The 23775-nt window shown below is 36.8% G+C and overlaps 1 protein-coding gene across 1 annotated transcript; it reads right to left on the reverse strand.

Annotated features, from left to right (window-relative positions):
* Window positions 1-1947: 1947 nt before the first annotated feature.
* Window positions 1948-18037, reverse strand: pck2 (phosphoenolpyruvate carboxykinase 2 (mitochondrial)). Its single transcript, XM_027005601.2, has 10 exons — window positions 17243-18037; window positions 14561-14776; window positions 13874-14058; window positions 11110-11316; window positions 9819-10006; window positions 9326-9488; window positions 8537-8752; window positions 8270-8407; window positions 7925-8020; window positions 1948-3693 (listed from the first exon to the last, which is right to left on the reverse strand). The coding sequence occupies exons 1-10, from the start codon at window positions 17272-17274 to the stop codon at window positions 3224-3226; spliced, it is 1911 nt and encodes a 636-aa protein (XP_026861402.1). The 5' UTR covers window positions 17275-18037; the 3' UTR covers window positions 1948-3223.
* Between the last annotated feature and the right edge of the window lie 5738 nt (window positions 18038-23775).

The following is a 23775-nucleotide window of genomic DNA, read 5'->3' on the forward strand; positions in this document are numbered from 1 at the left end:
TGAACAGCGGTGTCAAAATAAAAGTGTAAGGCGAACTCACAGATATACTTGTGTATGTATGTAAAAAGGCAGAAGAAATGCTGAAGAGAAAATAATCCCAGATTTGAGGACATATTGTCACCCTATATGTAGGCTTAATTGTTTTGACAGTCATATTGTTGGCATGATGGAAATATTTAGCATGGACATGCAAAGAGGTTTTTTTTTTGTTTTTTTTTGGGGTTTTTTTAACCAGCAAAATTACCACCAATTCAAAATCAAATCCCAATCTTTGCAAAATCATAGTCTATTATTGCCATGTGACTACATTGTCTTTAGATGTGAAAGTCTTCTAGTGTATGGTTAGCATTAGACTACGATAAAGATTTTCTGATGATAAACCACAATACTAGAATATTTTTGACATTCTGCCTTTTGTTATCCATCTATGACTTTTGTCCCACATCCAAGATCCCAGAATACTGGGGGAAAAGGCCCCAAAGGCAAAGAAGCTGAGTTTTAGATGAGACATCAGAAAGATATTCCCTCTGTTGCCACAATTCCACAAAATTTTCTTCTTTTGAGTTCCACATATTTAGTTTTCATTTTGCCATGTTGCTGATTATTATAGGCATTATAGTTGCGTGTTATTCCATGCTGCTAACTACTGGCTTCTCAAAGTATCAGTTGCACAGTGATATCTTGGAGAAAAATGTTTGACACTCAGTATTACACTGAAATCTGTGACCATCAAATTTTGTGACCTTAGGGCTGCTGTTTCCCAATGTCAGTAAATTTAAAAGTGACCAAAAACTTATTTACATGCACAAACAATCTAGGTAGGCTACATAAGCTGTCCAGTAGCTTCATTTGTTTTAATTTCTCTTGCTGGTACGCAGTGCAAGTAACATTTGAGTGATCTTTTGTCAGCATGTCTTGCATTTGGCCAACTACCATTTTAATGCAATAGAAAATTCAAAATGATTTACATTTTCTTTTCTTTTTTCTTTTTTAAATTTTTTATTTATTTATTTTTTACATTGTCAGTATTTAGCAGATAAATGCTCTTATAAATGTCATATGGACAAAATTTGCAATAGTATATGACGTGATGTGTAGGTTAGAGTTCAAGATACCACTGAACTAGAATACTGTTGAAATGCTGGTATCTAGAAGTACAAAACAGACAGCCAGTGGACGTTTATGCCACCATCTGGGTGATAGGACAGACTAGTCTTGATGCTTATTTTCTGTGAGACTTGAAGCATGGTGTTTCAAGTCAAGCCGTACTTGAGGTTTGAAGTACTCGAGGTACAGATTGGGCTTTGATCATTGACATCAAGTATGGAGAGGCTGGTCCATTTTTGGCTTTGTAGGTGAGCATCAAGGTTTTAAATCTAAAACCCTGCACTAACTGTGCAAGAGAATCTTACTGGAGATCCAGCAGAAGGGACACATCCACTTACTCATTCACTCTCTCTCTCTCTCTCTCTCTCTCTCTCTCTCACACACACACACACACACACACACACACACACACACACACACACAACCTGCTCCAATCCCAATCTCCCGATTATTATTTATTACACACACCTGCTCGTTTGTGCTCTTTTGTTTCTCCTGCTATTTAAACCCTCAGCTACCTGACATCCGTGCTGCGCATTGCCAGTTCTCTTGTGCCTACGAGCTGTGGTCAATGCCTGGTCTCAAGCATTCTTCACTGTTGTGTTTTTCTAATGCTTTGATTTGTTACTGCTGCCTTATCAGCTTTTTGAGTATACTTGTGTCAAGCAGTGATGGGGCATAAAGATTCTCTTAACCTTCCCTTGAGTCTCGCTTCCTCTGTGCCATCACCGTCACAGTACAGTATAAAATACCAATAAACTAATAAAGAGAATACAGCGGTTATCATAATTTTCATACCTGTATTAATAGAGAAAATACTTAGGAAATATATTTCTTTGCTAGCTTACACAACCATATTGCCATTATTTGCAAGGCTTTCTGTGAAATTCCTCATAACTCCCCATTTGGAGAGTGCCTCTGAAAAACAACAATGAAGGGGTATGGCTATGTGGTAGGAACAAGGGGCAAGCAAATGACATTAGGCCTTAGTGACATTAACAGAGAATGAGAATGAGTCTATTTTTACTTGCTGTCTTCACTTTGTTGTCCCTTGTCACATTTCCTTTTCCTGCAAATTACAAAATCTTGCCAATCCATATTCATAAGTTACTTGAAACATACACTATACTTTTGAAATAGTCCTTAACACTCCTCAAAATCATCTTGAATCATCACCCCTTGTAAGCATTGCTTGAGCATGCAGTTTTCCAAACATCCTGTGTAGTTTTCCAAACATCCTGAATCTAACTGGTTTAATCTGCTCTACTGGCACGTAGCTTCATTAACAGTAACACTTTTGTTCTGTATCAAGGACAAACACCTGCAAACATCTTCAGGGTGATTTTCAAGTTCTGAAAAGAAGTTTCTGCTTACTGGCACATTTAAAAACAATTCACAAACTAAGACAGTGCATGTTAAAATCAATCTATACATATTTAACTCATTATATATGAATTTCTTCCACAATATAGTAAGAACAAATTTCCAATGCCAATTCTTAATAAAGACTACTCTGTATTTCATCGGAACTCCATTAATGGACAGAGGTGCTTTTGGTTATTTTACATTGTTAAGCAGCATTCAGCATCTTACTTCACAAAACTGGTGAAGTAAGCCTCTATTAAATTTCTCTGCCAATTGTTAAAAACAAACAAAAAACTCCAAAAACATTTACTGTGTAATAGGCATACAATCACAATAATTCCAAATGGATATATTTTAAGTGATTTATTTGGACATAAAAGATAAAATATTGACATTTCATTTATTTTAATAACACACCTAATCTATTTGGTCCTTCAAGTAAAAGCCTTTTAGGTGTCCTTTATTGTTTGTAAAGTAAATTCAACAAAGCACAATCAAAGATTAAGTCTTGGACTGTAGTTTGTAAACTTCCCATAGTGTTTTTAAGTTTACTAGAAGCCACCAAGTCCACATTGAAATTTTTTGCTAGTGCTTAGTTACAAAAGTACCAGACACCATGCCTGAAGTTTTGTTACAAGACTTTTTTTTTATTACAAGACTAATGATTGTTGTTTAAAAAACTTTATTTTTCTCCCACTAACCCCACACCTCACTAAACTTTTGACATGTCATCAACCATATTGTTTTTCTCTCAATCCCTCACTCTCTCCTCTAATGCTCTCAGCTCTCTCTCCACCTGTTCAGGTAAGTCAGCCCCCACTTGTTGGGAGAAGTAAGCTCGTAGCTCTTGGGCTTCTTTCTGCCAAAAAGATTTAGGCAAATCAAAAAGGGCACCCATATCTACTTTCTTGCTCAGGCCTTGTGTATTGATGGCACCCTCTTGAGGCAACCATCCTATAATACTCTTTTTGGCACCTTCATCCTCACTAGTGCGTCCACAGCGGTGGAAGATCCATTCAAGTACTCTAGCATTCTCTCCAAAACCAGGCCACAGGAAGGAATTGGTCTGTGGATCTTTCCTGAACCAGTTGACATGGAAAATCTTTGGGAGCTGGGTGGGTCTGTTCCTTGTCTCCATGCTCAGCCAGTGGGCCAGGTAGTCACCAAAGTTGTAGCCAAAGAAAGGACGCATAGCAAAGGGGTCATGCATGACCACTTTACCTGGAGTAATGAAGAATCAAACAAAACAAAAAGAAAACAGATCACTACAAAACATTTCAGTTATTGCTTGATAAAATAACAAAATATACTATAGCTCAGTGGTTTTCAAGTTATTTGAACCAGCACACCCCTCCTGTTTGTGTTATTAGAACTTGCGGCAATAATCAAATGTTTCTGCTCAAGATTTAAGCACAGAATATATTTACTGGTGTTTAAATATTTTCATGTGAGTGTTGAGTGCTTAATCTAAAAATCTCATTATCTTACACCCCCCAGGTCCTGAATCCTCTCAGGTTGAAAACCCCATCTTATTAATCATTATCATTATTAATAAAATATTTGTAATCATAAAGTAATATAAATCATATTCCTAATATGTTCACAATAACCCTATTCCTCTTTTTGGAAGTCACATCAGCATCAACAGTGAAAGTTCTGTTTTTGTATTAAAACTTTTGAAATTGTAATGATATTACTTATTTTACAATAAATTTCATTTTTTATGTGTTTTTAATAATTTTTTAAAAGGTATATAAACATTTATAGAAGAATTGATTGAATAATGATTAATCAAGGGTTGGGAAGCCTTAGATGATCATTAAAGAGATACTCCTACTGCAACAGAACACCAAGTTACTTCTAGATTGTCAATTTCAACTACAAACAAAAATATCTCATGTGCTGCCTCCTGCAGGATTGAGGTCACCAGGTCTCCTTGAGACAGAATCAGGAAACCGAAAACACAAAACAGTGGGGGCCTAAAGCATGGTTGACCAGTTTAGGGTATTATGCAATACAAAATAACATAGTTACTGTAGTCTTGTAGTCAGAAATAATTTCCACTGTTGTAAATTTGACAAGCAAACTGTCAAAACATACAATCAGACAAAATGTTACAAATCCACAACTACAATCACATGGCATTTATACAATGTGCCTTATATTTACATTTTACATTTACATTGCTGGCGTTTAGCTGACGCTTTTATCCAGAGCGGCTTTATCATATACGCATAGAATATATCATATCCAGTACAATAGGTTAGAGTTCAAGATACCATTGAACTACAATCCTGCTGAAATATAGCTGATACTGAATGCAAAATAAGCATAAACTCTGTATCAGATAACAATAAGTGCAATAATAAACGATACCAGACAATAAGTATTAGAGTTTCAGTTAATCAACTTATTTCATTTACTTAGTTATAACTGTATTTGGTGTACCAAAAGAATATTGGTTCATTTTAATATTTTATAATTGGTTCAGATTTGGTTCAGATATTTAGATAGTAACTGTTTTAGATACTAATTTATAAATGTGAATAGTGAGTAGTGTGATTTCTGTGTGAATACTGTTTCCAGTATTTAAGCAGTAAAAGCAGTAAAAAATTAAGCAGTAAAATAATCCCATTACACTTTGTAATGGGGAGTAACAATAATTGGTAAGCAATACATTTTCTGAAAAGTGGATCCTTCACCCATTTTTTAACAAGAGAAGAATCCTTTTAGCATGTTTGCACTAAACTGCTAGCTAGAAAACATTATAGAAAAATGAATGCAAAAATTACCTACATCACCAGCTCTATAATTTCATCTATGATCTTTCAGAAGGCAAAAAAAAAATGTTTAGAAAAAGAGGGGTAATCTATGTCTACATAAAAGAGGCACTACTGTAAATCCAAAGGGAATAAAGAAAGTCAGTATTCCACTATTAAATTCTATTGGCAATGCTATACTAACTCAGTGATGCATCTCAATCCAGGTATGGGCAGTCTTTTGTGTTTTGTAATATCTAAATAATTAATATTTTGATTAAATAATAGCAGCACAAGATCAAGCACTAAGTACAAGTTCGAGCAAAGGAACCTTGGTAACGGTAAAGGTGCTATATAAATGTTACAAATAAATAAGCAGTGGTGTGTCACACCAGAGAAAACCCAAGATGCAAAGGTGCCTCTGAGACAAAGGTGCCTCAGCACCTAGTAGCAGAATGCAAGAAACTGGCAGGGAAAACATACACTGAGAGATGCAACCAAGTAGCAGAAATCATAATATGGGAACAAATGCAAGGCATATGAACTGGACTACCTCAGGTCCAAATGGGAGGAACCACAGAGTTGTCAAAAACAACAAGGATAAGATCCTGTGGGACTTCCAAATCCAGACAGATGAGAAAGTAGTAGTGAACCAGCCAGACATTGCAAACTAAGTTGCAGAAAACAGCAGTGGTAATAGATGTGGCAGCTCCAAGTGATGGAAATAACTAAAGGAAGTAATGGAAGTTCAAAAAATACCAGAGGCTGTAAGTGGGAACAGAAAGTGTGGAAGGTTAACACAACTTTGTCCCAGTGGTGACAGGGGCACTGAGATGGAGGAGTGGTTCTAACAGATCAAAGGAATGACATCAGTCTCAGTTCAATCCTAAGAACAGCAAAAATACAGTGATGCACCAAACTCCTACTAATCCCAATGACTCGTTTGCTGTCTGGAGATACATATATATAAAAGGTAGTCAAAATTGCACTGAACATTTCTAGACAAATTTTTGGACAGAGCTCCTTCATCAACTGTGCAAACAATGTACTTCTGATGAAATCAGTTTATATTAGAAAAGTAGATGTTTAAAACATTTATTCCATGGTATTCTAAAATTCAGATTGTATGAATCAGTTCTTTTTCTTTCAGTTTCCTAAATTAATCCCTGTGAAATGAAGGTTTCTTCTTTCCCCCTGGAAATCTTGTGTACTTCACTGCAATTTTGTTACTCACTTGGAATCTTCTTCAGTTTTATATATTTAAGTCTATGCTGGATTACTGATCATACAAGTGATTTTGAAGTGCTTTGGTATTTTTTTAAGTACCTTTTTAGGACATGGGTCTTCAGTCTACATTTTAACAGCAAGGGACTACGTATGGATGGGAAAGTGTAATTTCATCCCACCACCTTGGTGATAGTGCAGGAAGGAGTCTCTCCTATCCCTTCAGGGATGGTGGTTCAGTATGAAGGGTTCAAGATATGGTGTGGATGAAACTAGTGCTTTCAGGTAGGAGGGGTTGGTCTATTTTTGGCTTTGTAGGCAGGCACTACAGTTTAAAATAAATAATAGAGCCCTAAGAGCCATCAATAAACATTTATATATCACAAGAATTTGCTCACAAGTTTCTCTCTCTACTTCATCATGCAGTTGCTCATCATAAAAATCCAAAATTTTTTTTTTCTTTTTTGTAATGGTAAGTTACAAATATTTCCTTGTTTATTACCCTATATAGGTAAAGCAATATTTTTGTTGTTGCTCACCCAAATAATCAAAATGCCCACCCAAACATGATATCCTAGTAACACATCTCTAGGAGAGTAAAATATTTTTTGCTCTCTGCCCTAACAGCAAATGATATCATAAGTGGAATAGTGTTGTAAGGCCATAGGAAGTGTAGGCATGGTCAGACTGTGGTGTTTGAATGATGTGAAGGCCAGTATGTACCTTGAAGTATGGGTGTGACACTAAATTCGGGGTGGATTCGTGAGGGCAAACAGAACATGTGAAGTGTGTGTACTTGCCAAAGGAGTGCGATAGAGACAGCCATGCGCTGAGCGAGAAAGAAGCATGAAAGAGACCATCACACAGGAAAGTAAAGTGTATTTTAAGGCTGCCATGCCAGGGAGCTAGGTCTTTGGCCAGCCACCTGAAGACCCACCTTTGAGGCCAGTCCTGCTGTCTTTATTACACTTTTATGAATTCTGTTGTCAAAAGTACTTGTACATACAAATCTGTAGATTTTGTTTTTCACAGATGGAACTACTTTTCCTAAAGTTGTTTGTGGTAAGGTGTGATTGCTAGGCTACTGTTATCACAGGTTCTGTCTGATTGTGCATGGATACCACAAAACTTTAGGGAAAGGGAAAATTGCTTTGTACTATATTCCTCCAGACTTTGAAAGTTTGAATGCTAAGAATAACTTTGGCAACACATTTTGTCTGGGTGGTCTCATTCTTACACATGTATTGATAGAATGTAATTCCCATGTTATATTTCCTAATAAATACCTTATTGTAGTTTGTATTTTTCTGCATGTTCCAGTTCTTTTAATTATTACACACATTCTTTAATATGTTTGGAGCTAAAATGTAAAATGTGTTAAGTGTTTTTATATTTTTCATTAATGTTATTATAATAATTATTATAATAAATTATAATAATAATGTGGCAGTTGCTAAAGGTAGAAATACCTTTATGTTCAGCAGCTGCTGTAGCTTCAGATCTCATCGCAGCCCCCACAAATACTCCATGACGCCAGTTAAATGTCTCATATACCAGAGGCACGCCTAAGAAACAAGAAGTTTGTTTATCTTAACAATGTTGAGAGTATTATTTATCTTAACAGTGGAGTGAACTGGGCCAGAGCAATTGGCTTTTCTTAGGTCTCTCACAAGAATTTGTACCCTGTTCACTTATCCTTATAATTTTTTTTTCAAATTGTTTTGAAATAAGAACATTTTACGAAATGAGGAGATGATGCAATAGTATTTTGCCATAAGAAAAAGAAAAAAGGTAGCTCAGTTTCAGGTAATCACCCTCTGGTCTCCTCCCACCAAATATAATGGCATCAATGGGCACTCCCTCATCACTCTCCCACAGAGGATCAATGATCGGACACTGGCTCGCAGGGGCACAGAACCTGGAATTGGGGTGTGCACATGGTGTAGCAGCACCTGAACAGAAAGAATCTAATTATATAGACATGCCGGTACTTGATTTTATCTGAATGAGATGAGATGAGATAGGATTACACAGTTATGCCTCTTGTGTTTTATTGTGACTTCATTAACCATTAATCTTACCAGGTTTCCAAGACTTTCCATGCCAGTCTGTTAGAGTGATGCCAGTTGAAGGGGGTTCAAGACCCTCCCACCAAACCCCACCATCACTAGTCTCACCAACATTTGTGAATATGGTATTCTTAGAAATGGTGTCCATTGCATGAGGGTTTGTCTTCAGGGAAGTGCCAGGTGCAACACCAAAGAACCCATTCTCTGGGTTAATGGCTCTGAGTTTACCTATAAAATAAATATATATCCCACTCTGTTTTAGAGCAGACAGGAATGTAGGTTATATATAATACCAGAAGTCCCTCATGCAGTTGTCTTATATTAGGAAAATTGAGAGTCTAACTGAAACTTCCTGTGTAGAGCAAAAACATCTAGACTCCACCCACTGATGGACAATAAAATTTTGAATATATGTGTGCTTCTTTTTTTGATGGCTAATTGAAAAACTCAAAATTAATCATAAGGTGTTTGGAATAGAAAGTGATCTTTATATTATTCAAATCAGAGGGCATGTTTAGTTTGAATAATAAATGCCTTAACTATTACTTCAATTTCAGCCTATTATCACATTCCACACCATATTAGAATTATTTTAGCAAAATATAACTTTGTTTTTCCTGGGGTGGGTGCAAAATCCCCAGTACTAAATTTTTATTATGGTAATTCATTATTTACAACACATCATCTCTTTGGGCATGTTGTGAACTTTCTAGCAATAGGAGCAATACGAACATGAAAACTGCAGAATCATTACTAACATATCAGGAGCTTTCTATGACCTCTATAAATTCTCTCTCTTACCCTGACTGTCAAATTTCATCCAAGCAATATCATCTCCCACACATTCCACCTTCCATCCTGGCAGCGCTGGCTTCATCATGGCCAAGTTGGTTTTTCCACAAGCACTTGGAAAAGCTGCTGCAACATACCGTTTAACACCCTGAGGATTTGTGATTCCCAGAATCTGAGAGTGAAAAAGCAAGAAGATTAAATATTTACAGTCAAACATACAGGTTAATATAACTTATAGACACAGAAATAATTTCTTTGTTCATAAATTAATCTTAGGTGTATTGGAAAACTGTTTTAGCATAGTATATGTATATAGCTGAGTAGCTGCATATAGGACTAGTAATTCAGAAGTTGTTGGTTCAAGCCCCACTATCACCAACCTTCCACTGTTGAGCCCCACAGCAAGGCCCTTAACCTGCAGTTGCTCAAACTGTAGTCAGTGTAAATTGTAAGCTGCTTTTATCCAAAGCTAAATGTATGAAGGAACAATGGTTACTCTAACCAGCATGTGTTCAGCCAGCCATCCTTCATCTTTGGCAATGCGAGAGGCAATACGGAGGGCAAAACACTTCTTTCCAAGGAGTGAATTGCCTCCATAGCCACTTCCAAATGACAGGATCTGCCTGGTGTCTGGGAGATGCGAGATCAGCACTTTCTCTGGATTACAAGGCCACTGATTCACCAATGGAGCTGGGACATAGGATGGAAAAGAATAGACATCAGACTTGGAATTTACCCAAATTAGTTTAAAAATATTTTTAATATGTTAGTTTTTTTGCTTGTTTTACTGATTCTTTGTTCAGACAATCAGAAAAAGCAACATTTTCATAATTTCAAACATTCACACATGGTTTGCCATGTGTCTCCTGTGCAAAAGTAATAAAAAAAAGATATATATATATTTTTTTAAATAACATTTTGCAATGAATCCAATACTTTTGGGACATACATTTGGGGGGTGGGGGGGAGGGATCAGGGAAATAACAATGTTTGTGTTACAAAGAATGTGCTGAATCCAATATAATTTCTACTACATATAACACATGAACAGCACTGGTATAAATGGTTATTAATGTATTAGTCTCACCAAAAAATAAATAATCAACCAAAGTTTTTTATATAGCGCTTTTACAACTGCTGCATACAACAGTTTGACATATGTCCAGGTCCAAGCCCCCAAAAGAGCAAGCCAGAGCCAATACTCCTCTGGTTGATACCGGGCAATATATATAAAAGACCAACAAATAAGAGACTAATAGATAAGCAATTATACCAGTACAGTCCACATTCTATATACAAAATAATCAGGGAAAACCAGCTATGACATGGTTTCTGCATAATTGGGTTCTTTGAGTTCAGGAATTCAAACAATGATTGTTACAACTACCTATACCTTTTTACAGACAACATACTTCTCTCCTCTCTATAGAGATACCACCAGTTTGCTGTTAACTGATGGTCACAAACAAATAACTAATAATTTGGAATTTTCCAACAAGTGAATTAAAGCAAGTGATGCTGTGAATAATATGCTAATCCATTAAGGAGGAGAACTGATGAATGTTTCACAGTTTAAAGTCACATATACTTGTAAATATTTACTTCTCAGTTTAAAATAATACAAACTAATGAAGACTTCTGTTACTTAAAATGTTACTTAAAATGACATGTTATTTAAAATTGTTTCATCATAGAGGATTAAAATATAAATGCTTTTTTTAACATCATGACTAACTGGTTTAAATAATACTTGCAGTCCTAGTTGAGTAGATATATAATGTTGTAATAAATACCTTTAAGTGGCAAAGGTCTGCCCACTGAGTGTTGGCAACGAACAAACTCTACACCCTGTTCCAGTTTTTCCATCACGGGCGTGCCTGTACGAGTCATAATCCCCATACTGGCTACCACGTATGGAGAGTCCGTGAGCTGAACACCAAATTTAGCCAAAGAGGAGTTGACTGGACCCATACTGAAAGGGATAACATACATTGTTCGACCTATAAGGAGACCAGGAAAGAAAAGAAGCATTGGCAGACATGTTATCATTTGGTTTTTCTTGACTGATTTAACTAAGGTGCAAGCTCTTAACACTCATTGCTGAAAAGCATTTAATACATTTCATATTGAAGCATATAAAAGCAAAATTGCATCAGACTGTTTACCCTTCAAGGAACTGTGTGTTGGATTAATGTACTACTTTATATGAATACACAGTGGACCTCCAAAATAGAATTTAATAAAACAATCTTAGTTTAGTTAATTAGTTAAAATACTACAGTGCAAAATACTAAGTTTTCAGGATAAAATAGATAAATAAAATATGGACAATACAGATAGGTACCCCAATACAATTATGTTTAGATCTTTTTATACTCATATAAAGTAAATATTTATTTGCTTTAACCAAAATATGCAGAAAACATTCCAAGCCTTTTGTTTTAACATTGGGTGTTTTTTGCTCTGTTCCCTGTCCAAGTAATCCTGCAGACCCTCAGTAATGTTAAGACATAGGTCCTAATTGTGTTTCAATATGTTTCATTTCACCATCATGCTGAAAGGGCAAAAGACCCCATTAAAGGTGCAGCAAGCCATAATACCACATGACCCTATACTCTCTATTGGAAAACAAAGCTCCTCACACAAAAATACTATAATAACATAATGGGACATTTATACTGATGGAAAGTTAAATGTCTTCCAACCTTTAGTTTTTTAGAAGACTGACACAGGTCATTTTACAGCATCTCCATGTTTTTCTGTACCATCTATCCTTCAGATTTAACAAGCTGCACAGTACCCACTCAGGAAAAGCATCCCACACAACATGCCGCTCTCTCCATGCTTCATTGTTGGGATGGTGTTTGGTGAGCAATGGGCAGTGTTAGGTTTGCGCCACATATTTTTTTGAAAGCAAAATTGTGTCTTATGTGACAATAAAATTTTATCCCACAATTCTACTTAGATTACTGTGATACTTTCTGGAAAACTCCATATTTTCTGGAAAACATACATACTTTTGGTCATAACACCACTTGGGTTTGAGGGCGTGGTGCAGTATTCTGCTGTTACTAGGATTGCACCCTTCTGCACTGAAATTGATGTTTCTCCTGGGATCTGCTGCTTGGTTTCTGGATGAACAATGGATTTCTGGTAATGTGTCATGGTAAATTAGTTTGGTGTGCTTGCTTGTTTGTTTTATCAGTCACAGCAGTACTTGCTGTGCCTGCAAAGACTTGGAGATTATACACTTGCAATCTGCACAGGGATACACACTGCTTCCTAAAGGTTTTCACTATATCTGTTTCTAAAACTCCAACCACAATTCCATCGATCTCCTCTTCCCAACATATGAAAAACATTCTGGCCACTGACCCTCTGGTACCAACAAGAATATGCTTCATCCTGTACCTCCATTTGCACTCGATTTTACAACTACAGTTAATCTGCACTGCTCAGTGTCCATTCTCTGAGTAGAACTTTTCTCATGAATTTGTCTGACTCATTCATTTGACTGTGATGTGACAATCCAATGACTTTAGTCAAGCAACTTCATCCACCTTAGTCAAGCAACTGCATCTGGTTTCTCATATATCTGTAATCCACACACCACTTGTAGAGGTTGTGGTGTTAGAATCTCCTATGGATCAGACATCAAGATGAGTACTGTTAATTTGCCTTTGTCCCACTCATATGAATGCATGCCCTGGTTAAAATCACTGATGTTTCCCCTCTATGTTGCTGACTCTGGTCTTTTCACAATTGTCCTCAATCTCAGCTCAGAAACTGAGACCATTTCTGTAGTTTTCTATAGGAATCATAGGCACTGTAGTCTATTGGCTCACTTCTTATCTCTCCAACCGACAACAATTCATTTTCCTTGTGAATGTTTGCAAAATTTCTAGTTTACAAAATTTCAGGATGTGAAGTTTTCAACATGATCATAGAAATGGTTGCCTAGGTAGTTACTTTATGCAGTTATCTTATTGTGGCACTGTTTACATCTTTGTGCCTAAGTGCCTCAGTGATGTGTCAAATCAATCAAGTTCTAGCTGTGTCCACAAGCTAGGTGAGGCAACCTGTTAATATAATATACCGATGCCTTTTAATACTACTGCGTGTATTATATGGCATGTGTGATACCTTCTACCACATACTATCAAAAGCTTGGCAGTGTATGCCCAATTACTTCCTTTAATTTCCTTGCTCTAGCAGCCTTATGCACCATAATTATATGTTGCTGAGCAAAGAAAACAGAACACTGAAATTCTTTTTTACAGCTCATCATAATTGAGGGTGGCAGTAATTCTATTGTTCATTATAGGCAATCTATTTTTTAAACTTACCACAGTGTCCACTCGGTTACTTGGGAAAGGATGATATTGTTCATTAGCTCAAGACTTAATAATTCAAATACAAAGACTTAATTAAATAAGCATAAACCACTATAATGTTTTACTAATTTCTGCTCCTATATCAGGCAATATGGCCTGCATATACAGAATCTAACCTCCATCCCCCAACCAACCCCTAATACACGCACACACAAACACAAACCAGTCATGGTGGCAGGAAAGCGTTCCTCTTTTGCTTTCTGGAAATCAGTCTCACTCATCCAGTTTCCAAGCTGGCTCTTGGCACCATTGCATGGAATGGGAACTGTGTCCCTCTGTTGCCTCGTCACTATCACCGTCTTACTCTCCACACGTGCCACATCTTTAGGATCTGTACGGGCCAGCCAGCTACATATAAGACACACAATTAATACATGATTAACGCATGATTTTCTTTACTGTCATTTGTTCATTCAATTAATATGGTAAAAAATGTTTCCTATAAATAACTTTTCCCCAAGGCATTTTTATGCATAGCTTCAAAGTACTTCTAGATTTGATATCCCAAGAACTGCAATCCACACACCACAGTAAATTTACCAACTGTCAGAGACATAACCTTTAAGGCTTAGAGCACATAATCTATTATAGTAAAGCAGCTAAACCTGTTTTCCATTAGTTATACTTTAAAGCTAACACACATATGTATTGCTGATTGTTGGCATTAGCTCAATTTTTCATACTGGCTCTTTCCTTGTTTGATTAATTTGCTAATATTATAAATATTTGAGTCTATAAAGACACCTAGGGGCTGCAACATACATAGGGACTCAGAATATGTTCTGTAAGCACAATGACTGCAACAGCGATGTTAGACTTAAAGTGAAGTAAATGTGCCTGTATTGCTCACCAGTTTACATATTTGGGCAATTTTTTCACCATGCCTTCCTTTTCCAGGCCAGCCAAAATGTCTGCTGTTTCTTCAGGTGTGCCAGTCACCACATGTACTTTGGCAGGCTCACATTCTGCCACAGCATTAGAGACAAACTCTGCCACAGCAGTAGGGAGTGAGGGGAAAGTAGACATGGAGCGAATACACACCGCAGCTGTGCTAAAGGCATCCCACCTTCAAATAAAAAAACAAATACATATTAGTGCTGGGTAAAGGTGTCTTTAATAAATCCAACTCTTGATATCTGGATGTAGTACATAAAACATAAGCAAAGTATATACTCTGGAGACATGTCATACAACATTTGCCCAGAATGTTAACCAATCTAATTCATCTTAAAATAAAAACTGGACAGATGAACAACTTACTTCCATTAACATACACTGTTTAGTTTCAGCTAATAAAGAGACATGTCAAAATACTAATACATTATTACTACAGAAACACAGAAAAATGACACAATCAGTCTAGAAAAGATAATGATTACTGGCACATGACTTTGAATAAAAGGAACCAGTGCAATATAGCCTATGAAATTTATGGCCATTTAATGAACTACAACTATTCACATACAAATGAATATGGCATCTGTGCTGAATCAATGCCCCCCTCAAACAAATTAACATTTGTTAAGAAGGAATACTTCTAAAAAACTTATTTGGATAAATTGTAACCTGTTTGCCTGCATGTTTCTTTTTGCAGGTTGACTCAAAACTAGAGAATGTGTAAAGCTCAGAGACGGTTGTTCAGATATTTGTTGGCACAAGTCCAAGAACAGTTCTTGCCCAACTTTACAAACAGCAGAACAAAGTAGTTGCTCAACTGAAACTCAAAACATGTATCTAGCTCCAATGACATTTACCCACAAGAACAAAACCTGAGCAAAAAAGAAGAGTCTCTTATAACTATCATTCCATTCTTTAAGCCCCAAGGCTGTACATATGTCAAAGCTCACTGAAGACCTACCTAGATTCCTCATTCTGTTACTTACTGGACTGAGAAAGAATGTCCTAAATTAACAGATGTGTTTGTAACTGAGGGAAAGAGGGACATGTGTCTGAATTGAATTAGACATATGGATAAGACACTGCTATTTATTTTTATAACCATATGTTTTGTGTTTAACAAATTGCTGGTTATTTCTGTAAACACTTGTAAGCATATGCAAAATAAGTTTAATTCAAATCACTGGCATATATGTTGTATATTTCTAAATTAACATATGCCTTGTTTACAATCGGGAGCTGTAGTCAGTATAGATAGACCAAAGGACAGAGATAAGGTTATAAGTTAATCAGTATTTCACAATAGTGATCCCCCAACAATACCTGTTTAGCTTTACTCCCTCTATTTCCTCAGAAACCAAACACACCTCTTTAAGAGCAAGCCAATCAGGGAAGTACACACGCAATCACTCCCCTTTTCCACCCCACTCTCCTTGGGTTAATCCTCCCGTTGCAATATTAGATGCCTGGCCAGCAAAAGGAGACTCCATCCAGCAGGCATGGTCACATTAAAATGCAAGAAGAAGTCAATGTGTAATGAATTCTAACATGGCTCACTCAGCAAGAAGAGTGGACAGTGTTGCAAGCTACATACAAATTTTTATATATACACGAAACTATCACTGTGCAACATGCTCCACAGAGAACAAAGCTGTTAGATGGCTTCCTAACATTGAGGTTTTGCCTTAACTTTAAACAATGAAGTCACTCTTGCTACTTTGCATCTTTGCTACATTCAATTATTTTTATTTATTATCTCCCAGTAATAAACAAAATGACATATGAATAAACATAGATTCAACTCTTTTATGCCATGAAAGTGATACAAAAATTGCCAGACGTGCAAATGTTAGGCACTTTAACTGGATGAATGTCAAGTTGTAATGGTTACTCTATCATTCAATCTTAAGTTAAATCAAGTATATTCTCCCAACCTTGCGTTTTCAGAACGGTAAGCCTGCAAAGTAAATACTAGCATCCATTGAATCTATCCTATCCAAAGCTTGTTTGTTTTAGAAAGGAAAATTATTTGATATTGTCAAAAATGGGCGTACGTGAGCATGTGTAAGTTTGTTTACTGTTATGGTGAGAAGGACGGTCACCCAGCAGTTTTTACCCAGGACAAGTAACAAGGATAAAAACCCTAATAGCAGAGACGGATTCTTCATCTCAATGTTCGCCTATCTGATGTCCATTACTGCTTCTATCTTTTCACTTATTTTCACTTCTGCTTGCATATTCACGTAGCCTAATCCACAGCTTCACCTGTGCAAATCAAAAGTTAGTTAAAAGCTTATAACCGCCGTTATAACTCACTCGACTAAATTTTATTTATTTTTTAGCTTTTGTTAAAAAAAGGAAGTGTGCTTCCAGTTCGATACGATACTCATAATACCTAACAAGCCTTACCGTCTGAATCCTAATAAATGCATCCAGAATGGGAAAGAATGAATGAAGGTCTTTGTCGTCAATCGTTCAACAACACAAACACAGCAAACATGAACACGTACTTAATATTTACTTCGTAATGCAACTATTGTAGTTGGACGTAGGATGTTGTATTATTTTGCAATGTTACCAACAGACAATGTCCCAAAATAATATAAACACTGGATTTTGGTTTTAAAAAACTTACCTTTTGAGCACTCCTATCAATAGACAGGTCATATCTGGTGCAGTCTTTGAGCTCTTTATAAATGAGCTGAAATTATTATACAATTGAAAATATTCCGAAAAATAAGGAGTCAGTTGGGAGTGTCTCAGCGCTTCACCGACCACTTCTTATAACTATATGACTAAAAGTCTAGAAGTCCAAATGCTGAAGCTAGGTTCGTGAGAGACCCTTGTACTTTACACGTGTAACTTATCTTGACTACACACACTTCCACGTTCTTCTCCAAATCGCGCCCATATGCTAACAATCACACAGTTTTTAATCTGCACTCAATCTGATTGTATCATCTCGACTACCTCTAGCTACATTACACACGTCCACTACGGTATTCTATCAACGGAAAATAATGTTAGCAATTTCGGCATTTCATAGTAGGCCTAACTATCCTCTAATATCACGAAAAATAAGAAAAGCTATCCACATATCACCCTTAAAACTTTTGGATTTATATATGAAGTTTCTCTTGGGTTATTAAGTCAATATCAACTTCATCATCCATCACACACACAGCTGGACAACAAATGTAATCTACCAACACCGGTTGACGAAAGTTGTTCCTGTATCCGTAAAGGCATAGGCTACAATAGGCAGATTTGCTCTAACTACGTTGCCCAATTTACGTGATATTTGATTTCTATTTTAAGTTTTATAAGTTTTATCTAGCTTGTGAACTTCACCTTCTAAGTGTATTGTTAATTTTATAAATGTATTTATCGTATAGCTGTGGGGAGGAGTGTTCCGAGCTCCAACGAGGCAGTGCCAACGTCAGCATGTTAGTTGTCAGCGGAAGCGACAGTAGCCTAAGGCATGCTGATGACCCGCCCTAGCCGAGATGGTTGTTTACGTGTAACTGTGCATTTAATTAGCCTACTTGATAATTGGCCTGTTCCTGTTAGTGGACGTAGAGATTTGTATCCTGTGCAGCATGGGCTATTAGTTCAGGTTTAACCTTTAACTGTTACTATTATTGAGCTACCTCCCAAAAAACAAAACAAAAGAAAAAACCCAAAAACAAAACAATACAACGGAACATTTTCTACTAGTATCAAAGTTCAACGAACAAGTCCTGTTACCATTCAATAATAGGTTACAGTTTGCGGATCAAATAGTAGAACTAGATATAATAACGCAATAGTGCATATTATGGCAGTATTCTATTAAACTTCAAAGTTTATGCCTACGGTTGCACAGAATGACATACATATACAACATACATACAATATCACAGAAACTGGAAGCTAAAGCATTTTTTAGCAAACTCCAGCACAAAAAAAATTACAGATCATAGTTTAGTTTTTGCCAATATTAGAGTAAATGGTAGAGCTGTAACAAATATTTTTATATTAAGTAACAAAAAAGGACCTGAATAAGACTAATTTAAAGTTTCTAGAACTGTGTTTTATCAGCAGTAATCTTTGAACTCTTGAATAAGAGATATTATTTTAATGTTTTCAGTGCTGACAAGCTTTAGCATGTGAAGATGGGGCTGCCAAGGGTGTAGTCTCCTGCCCCTTGTGGTGATTGCATGCTGTAGCATCTTACACTCAGAAGTAACTGTAAACTTTATACAAAATATTTAAAACATTAATTATACAGAATGGGTTTGAACAGAGTTGTGGAGATGAAAATATATTTCATTTATTTTAATTATTTGTTGAGGAGATTCCTCTTCCACTAGAAAGCCTTGTCCACACATTCCAGTGAGCAACAGTAATAATTGTATTTTTCTTAAGTAACATTATGAGTGAAAACTCCTCCTTTACTTCTACTCTATTGTCTACCCTTCCTCATTCTGACTCTCTTTCCTCTCTCTCCTTGGATACAGTCACTAACACTTTCCTTTCTACACTCCTTGTCAATGATTCTTCTGTGTGCTCTCTCTTCCAGACCTGCAAGATCTCTCCCCTGCCTGCCCCCTGGCTAATGAAAGCACTGCGTTGCCACAGAAGAAGACTAAGGACTGCAGAGAGATGGTGGAGGAAAACTCACCTAGATTCAGACCTCAGATCATACCAATCTCCTTTCCATGCTCTCAGTGGAAGCACCAGCTGCAGAGTCACCCTACTAAAGTGTAACATTTGAATCATGAACATGTGACCTTTGTAACCTCTTCAGTAATTTTTTCTTCTCTCTTAAACTTTCCTCCTCTACTTACTCACAAGGATTTCATCAGAGAAGGTAGCAGCAATCCACCAGTCCCTTTCCTCTGTTCCCACTCTTCCAACCAGTGTTCATACCCCTACTTTCTGGCTTCTTTTTCTCCTCTTTCCTCAGATAAAATCCATCAACTTCTAGCAATCCAATTACATGCCTTCTGGATCACATTCATTCCACTCTGTTTGAGACAATCTCAAGAGATCTCCTTCTTTTCATCTCTGCCATCATCAACAACTCCATTTCCTGGCATTGTGTGGCTATACTCGGAGTATGCAAACGACCCACTGAAGTACTTTGTAAACAAAGGAGAGGAGCTGTATGGACATGCTTTTCTGGTATACAACATGAACTCTATGGTCCACATAACTGAAGATACTGTTTTCTTTAATGGGCTGGACAATAGCAGTGCATTCAAATGTGAAAAAAAAAAAACAATCCTTGAAGAAGATGGTATATAGTGGACAAATCCTTTTGCTCAAATTGCTAAAAAGATAAGAGAGAAAATCAGATGCTTGTCACAATAATACAGAAAGAAAAACAAGGAACAGGATGGATGCCACATTCTTGCTGGATGATGCGGCTGGAGATTGGGTTGAAAGCAATGGGAAAGTCTTTTGCTGAGTGTACCATTACCAAGCATACTCTTTGCAGAGCCATCCAACTCTTTCCTGATTTGAATATGTAATTATAACAGAAGCAGCACTAAACTGTAGTGGAAAAGGGCCTGTGTGGCCCTGTAAAAAATGAGAAAAGGGCCACATTGTTTATGGTTATTTTACATCAACTATAATCAAATGTCATTGTATGAAAAAGAGAAAAAAAACAGGTATGGAGTATGTATTAGTATATTAACTAACATTGAGGAACATTATTTGATGTACTTGATGTCATCATGTTTGTACAGCATCTATTGCATTGTAGACACATGTAGGAGAACCTTATCAGCATTGTAGCTTGGTGCTGGACATACAAAGAAAATGGGGTATTTGGAATTTGTTAAGATTCTTCCTTTTGCCTTTTGTTCTATCTATATTTAAGCCTACAGTAACACTCATCCAGTGCTGCGCATTGTTTCATCACTGTTTCACTAGATGCCCCAACAGTTACTGTTGCTGGACTGCATTCCAGCACCTCGAGTTGTTCTGCAAGCACCTTATACCCTTTTCCCCCTGCTTTTCAGCCAGCTCACCACTGTTCTTTGTGTTTGGAGAGTCTTTACTCTCTATGGAAAATGAAAACATGCACTTGCGCTTTGCTCCCTCCCTGCACCTTTCACAGGAAGAAAATTCCTGACAGAGATTCCTGGAATTCAGGCATACCTGTATTTCAAATATTTAACTATTTAGTTAAATCTATCTTGTCCTCCATACATGCACAATATCTATAAGTGGCAAATTAATATACTTTTAAACATGTTTTTAGTAATTTCAGTATTTTATTACAACAAATAAACTGTATAAATATAACAAATGCATTAACTATAATATTTATTACATAGCTTAACTGTTTATACCCCACTATTTGATATTTAGATGACTTTGAGCAAGCTCTTAGGCTCTTAAGATTTAGAGCCATTCTATTCCATTTAGATGGACCTTTCTCTGGAGTAAAAGCTACTTTTAACATTCTCCAGAAAGAAAATGAATTGTTAAAGGTATGTTTTTTAGTTAGTTTGTTTATTTTCCATCATCTCATTTGTATACTTTCTAGCAACACATGACTTCACTTTGGAATTGTAGATCTTACACTTGTTTTGCACTTCTAGGCATCAGCATTGATACCTGTGTTTCAACAATATTCTAATTCAATGGTATCTTGAACTCTAATCTACTGTACTGGCTAGGATACACTCCGGGTAAAAGATAAAGCACTTTTCTAAATCAGTATGGATAAAGACATCTGCTAAATGCCATAAATGTAAATGCAATGTAAGTTAAATGTACTTGGTAAAAGCACTTCAAATTGATCTTTTTTTTTCAGATGTATAAGATAATATTCCAACACCATTCTAGTTAATGAAATGAACAACAAAGGATATTGTAAGTCTTTCCACAATAAGTAAATCAACACATGAAGCAAGCACAATGGCATAAAAATACATTTTTTTGCCCACCTTCCTGATTTTGTCACGCAACCACCCCCCAGTCCATGACTACAACTCCCGTCTTCCCCGGCACAACCTCGTCATATGCTCATCACCAGTTTACCCCGAGTGCCGCAGACTTCCTTGACGGTGCATGATGTTTATTAACATTAAACATATACGACACATGTGGCATTCACACAACACTTACAGTAAATAGGACTCTACACTTAACATTAAACGAAGAACACATACACTTTAACTCGGGACTAGAAAAACTGACGTTATGGCTATAGAGATCGAAATTAACGTACACATAGCGACAATGATCAACGAACATGCACACACTGACAGGAATTTAAATATACAGACAGCTATTCAACATTAAACCCTGTGCAGGTGTGTGCAATCCCCCACGGGGGTGGTTACAAACAGTACAAATGTGAATCCCCCCGCATGCAGCGGTCTGTACAACGTGACTCGTGGAGGGCGGCGCCTTCCGTGACACTAGTGTCATCTGTATCGCATCTTTGCTAGGCTATTTAGTCTTCCCTGTTCCCTTCATTCCCTGCGAAGCATTATCGCTTCTCTATCAGGAGTACTGAGCGTGTCCCTCATATATCTCTGGCTATTACCCTTGCCTGTTTCTGTTTATGAGTGTTGCTTGTTTTGCTATAAAATAAATCCAGTTATCCAGAAGCCTCTGGCCTAGTCTCAGATGTCACAGATTTCTTCTATTTCTGCATATTTGCAACACTTAATTGTTTCAGATCTTATGTTTTGTATGTGGTAATAAATCCAATTAGGGTTGTTTTTTTCTTTTTTTTTTTTTTTTTTTTCGCACAGCACTGAATAAAATTTAATCCACATGCTGCATTTCTAAATGTTCCCACTTTTATTCTTTGATGCCCACATATATAAAATCAAATCATGATTCTCAAACCCCTGGTACAATCCATCTCCTAACATGGGTTTTAATAAAAGGTACTAAACCAATATCAAATCAATGTTATCACATGTATTTTATCATAAAATGTGGACTGCTGTATGTTAAGGTCTGTTTGCACAACAAAATTGACCTGTAGCAGCAACCTCAAAACTTGTAATGAATGAATTATTCAGTGGGAACATTTTACATTTACGGCATTTGTCTCTAATCCAGAGTGACTTACAAAACTGCTTTGTCATTTACTCATAGACTGAATCATAGACAGCACAGTACAGTACAGTAAGTTAGATACCAATGAAGTACAATACTTTTGAAATACAGGGATCAGTGCCGATGCCTAGATGTGCAAAACACATAAGCTCTATAATGGACAACAATAAATGCAATAAACAATACCCTACAGTAATATAGTTTCAGCTGCTCAACATAGATGGGTCTTCAGTCTGTATTTGAAGACTGCAAGGGACCCTGCTGTCTGGAGAGCCAGCGGAAATTCGTTTCACCATCTGGGGGACAGGACAGAGAATAATTTCAATGCTTGTCTTCTATGACAAGCATGGTGTTTTAAGCAGAGCCATACTTGAGGTAAGTACTTGAGGTACACATTGAGCTTTAAACATTGACATCATGTATGGAGGAGCTGGTCCATTTTTGGCTTTGTAGGCAAGCAACAAGGTTTTAAATCTGAGGCAGGCAGCTACTGAAAGCCAATGAAGGGAACACAGCAGTGGAGTGATGTGTGAAGACCAGTCATGCTGCTGCATTCTGGACAAGTTGTAGAGGTCTGATGGCTCTTAGAGGAAGACCAGCAAGTAACAAGTTGCAGTAGCCAAGATTTGAGATTACAAGAGACTGCACAAGCACCTGGGCACCTTCCTATGAAAGAAACGGCTGTTACAAAAAGGGCAGTTATTTCATATGTTACAAAAGATAAATCTGCAAGACTGAGTCAGATTTGAAACATGAGTTGAGAATGGTTGTCCAAAGGTAAGCCTAGGCTATGGGCAGCATCAGATGAGGGAGGCGGTTCAGGCTTCTACTTGAGCAGCACACCGTCATTGCCGTCCGAATCACAACAAAGAATAACAAAGTGTTAATTATAATTTTGAACAGTGCGAAACATAAGTTGGCATGTTACGTATTGAGTATAGTAATGTATGTGGTTGCAGATGTTCTTCAGAGCTGAGACAATGAACTAATAATTATAAGAGATAATTCCAAGAGATTATAGCAGATAATTTCAAAAGACTGTAAGAGATAGTGAGTGTTCATTGTACTGTGATGATGGTCACAGTTGTTCACCTA

The sequence above is a fragment of the Electrophorus electricus genome, chromosome 10 (genome assembly GCF_013358815.1).
Source record: "Electrophorus electricus isolate fEleEle1 chromosome 10, fEleEle1.pri, whole genome shotgun sequence".
NCBI classification, from domain to species: domain Eukaryota; kingdom Metazoa; phylum Chordata; class Actinopteri; order Gymnotiformes; family Gymnotidae; genus Electrophorus; species Electrophorus electricus.

Excerpts from the sequence above, each read along its gene's own strand:
- pck2 (XM_027005601.2), bottom strand. The coding sequence starts at position 17,274 with ATGACCTGTCTATTGATAGGAGTGCTCAAAAG. Across the intron at positions 14,059-14,560 it reads TTGCCCAAATATGTAAACTG|CTGGCTGGCCCGTACAGATC; the intron begins GTGAGCAATACA and ends TCTTATATGTAG. Across the intron at positions 10,007-11,109 it reads CAGACCTTTGCCACTTAAAG|CTCCATTGGTGAATCAGTGG; the intron begins GTATTTATTACA and ends CCTATGTCCCAG.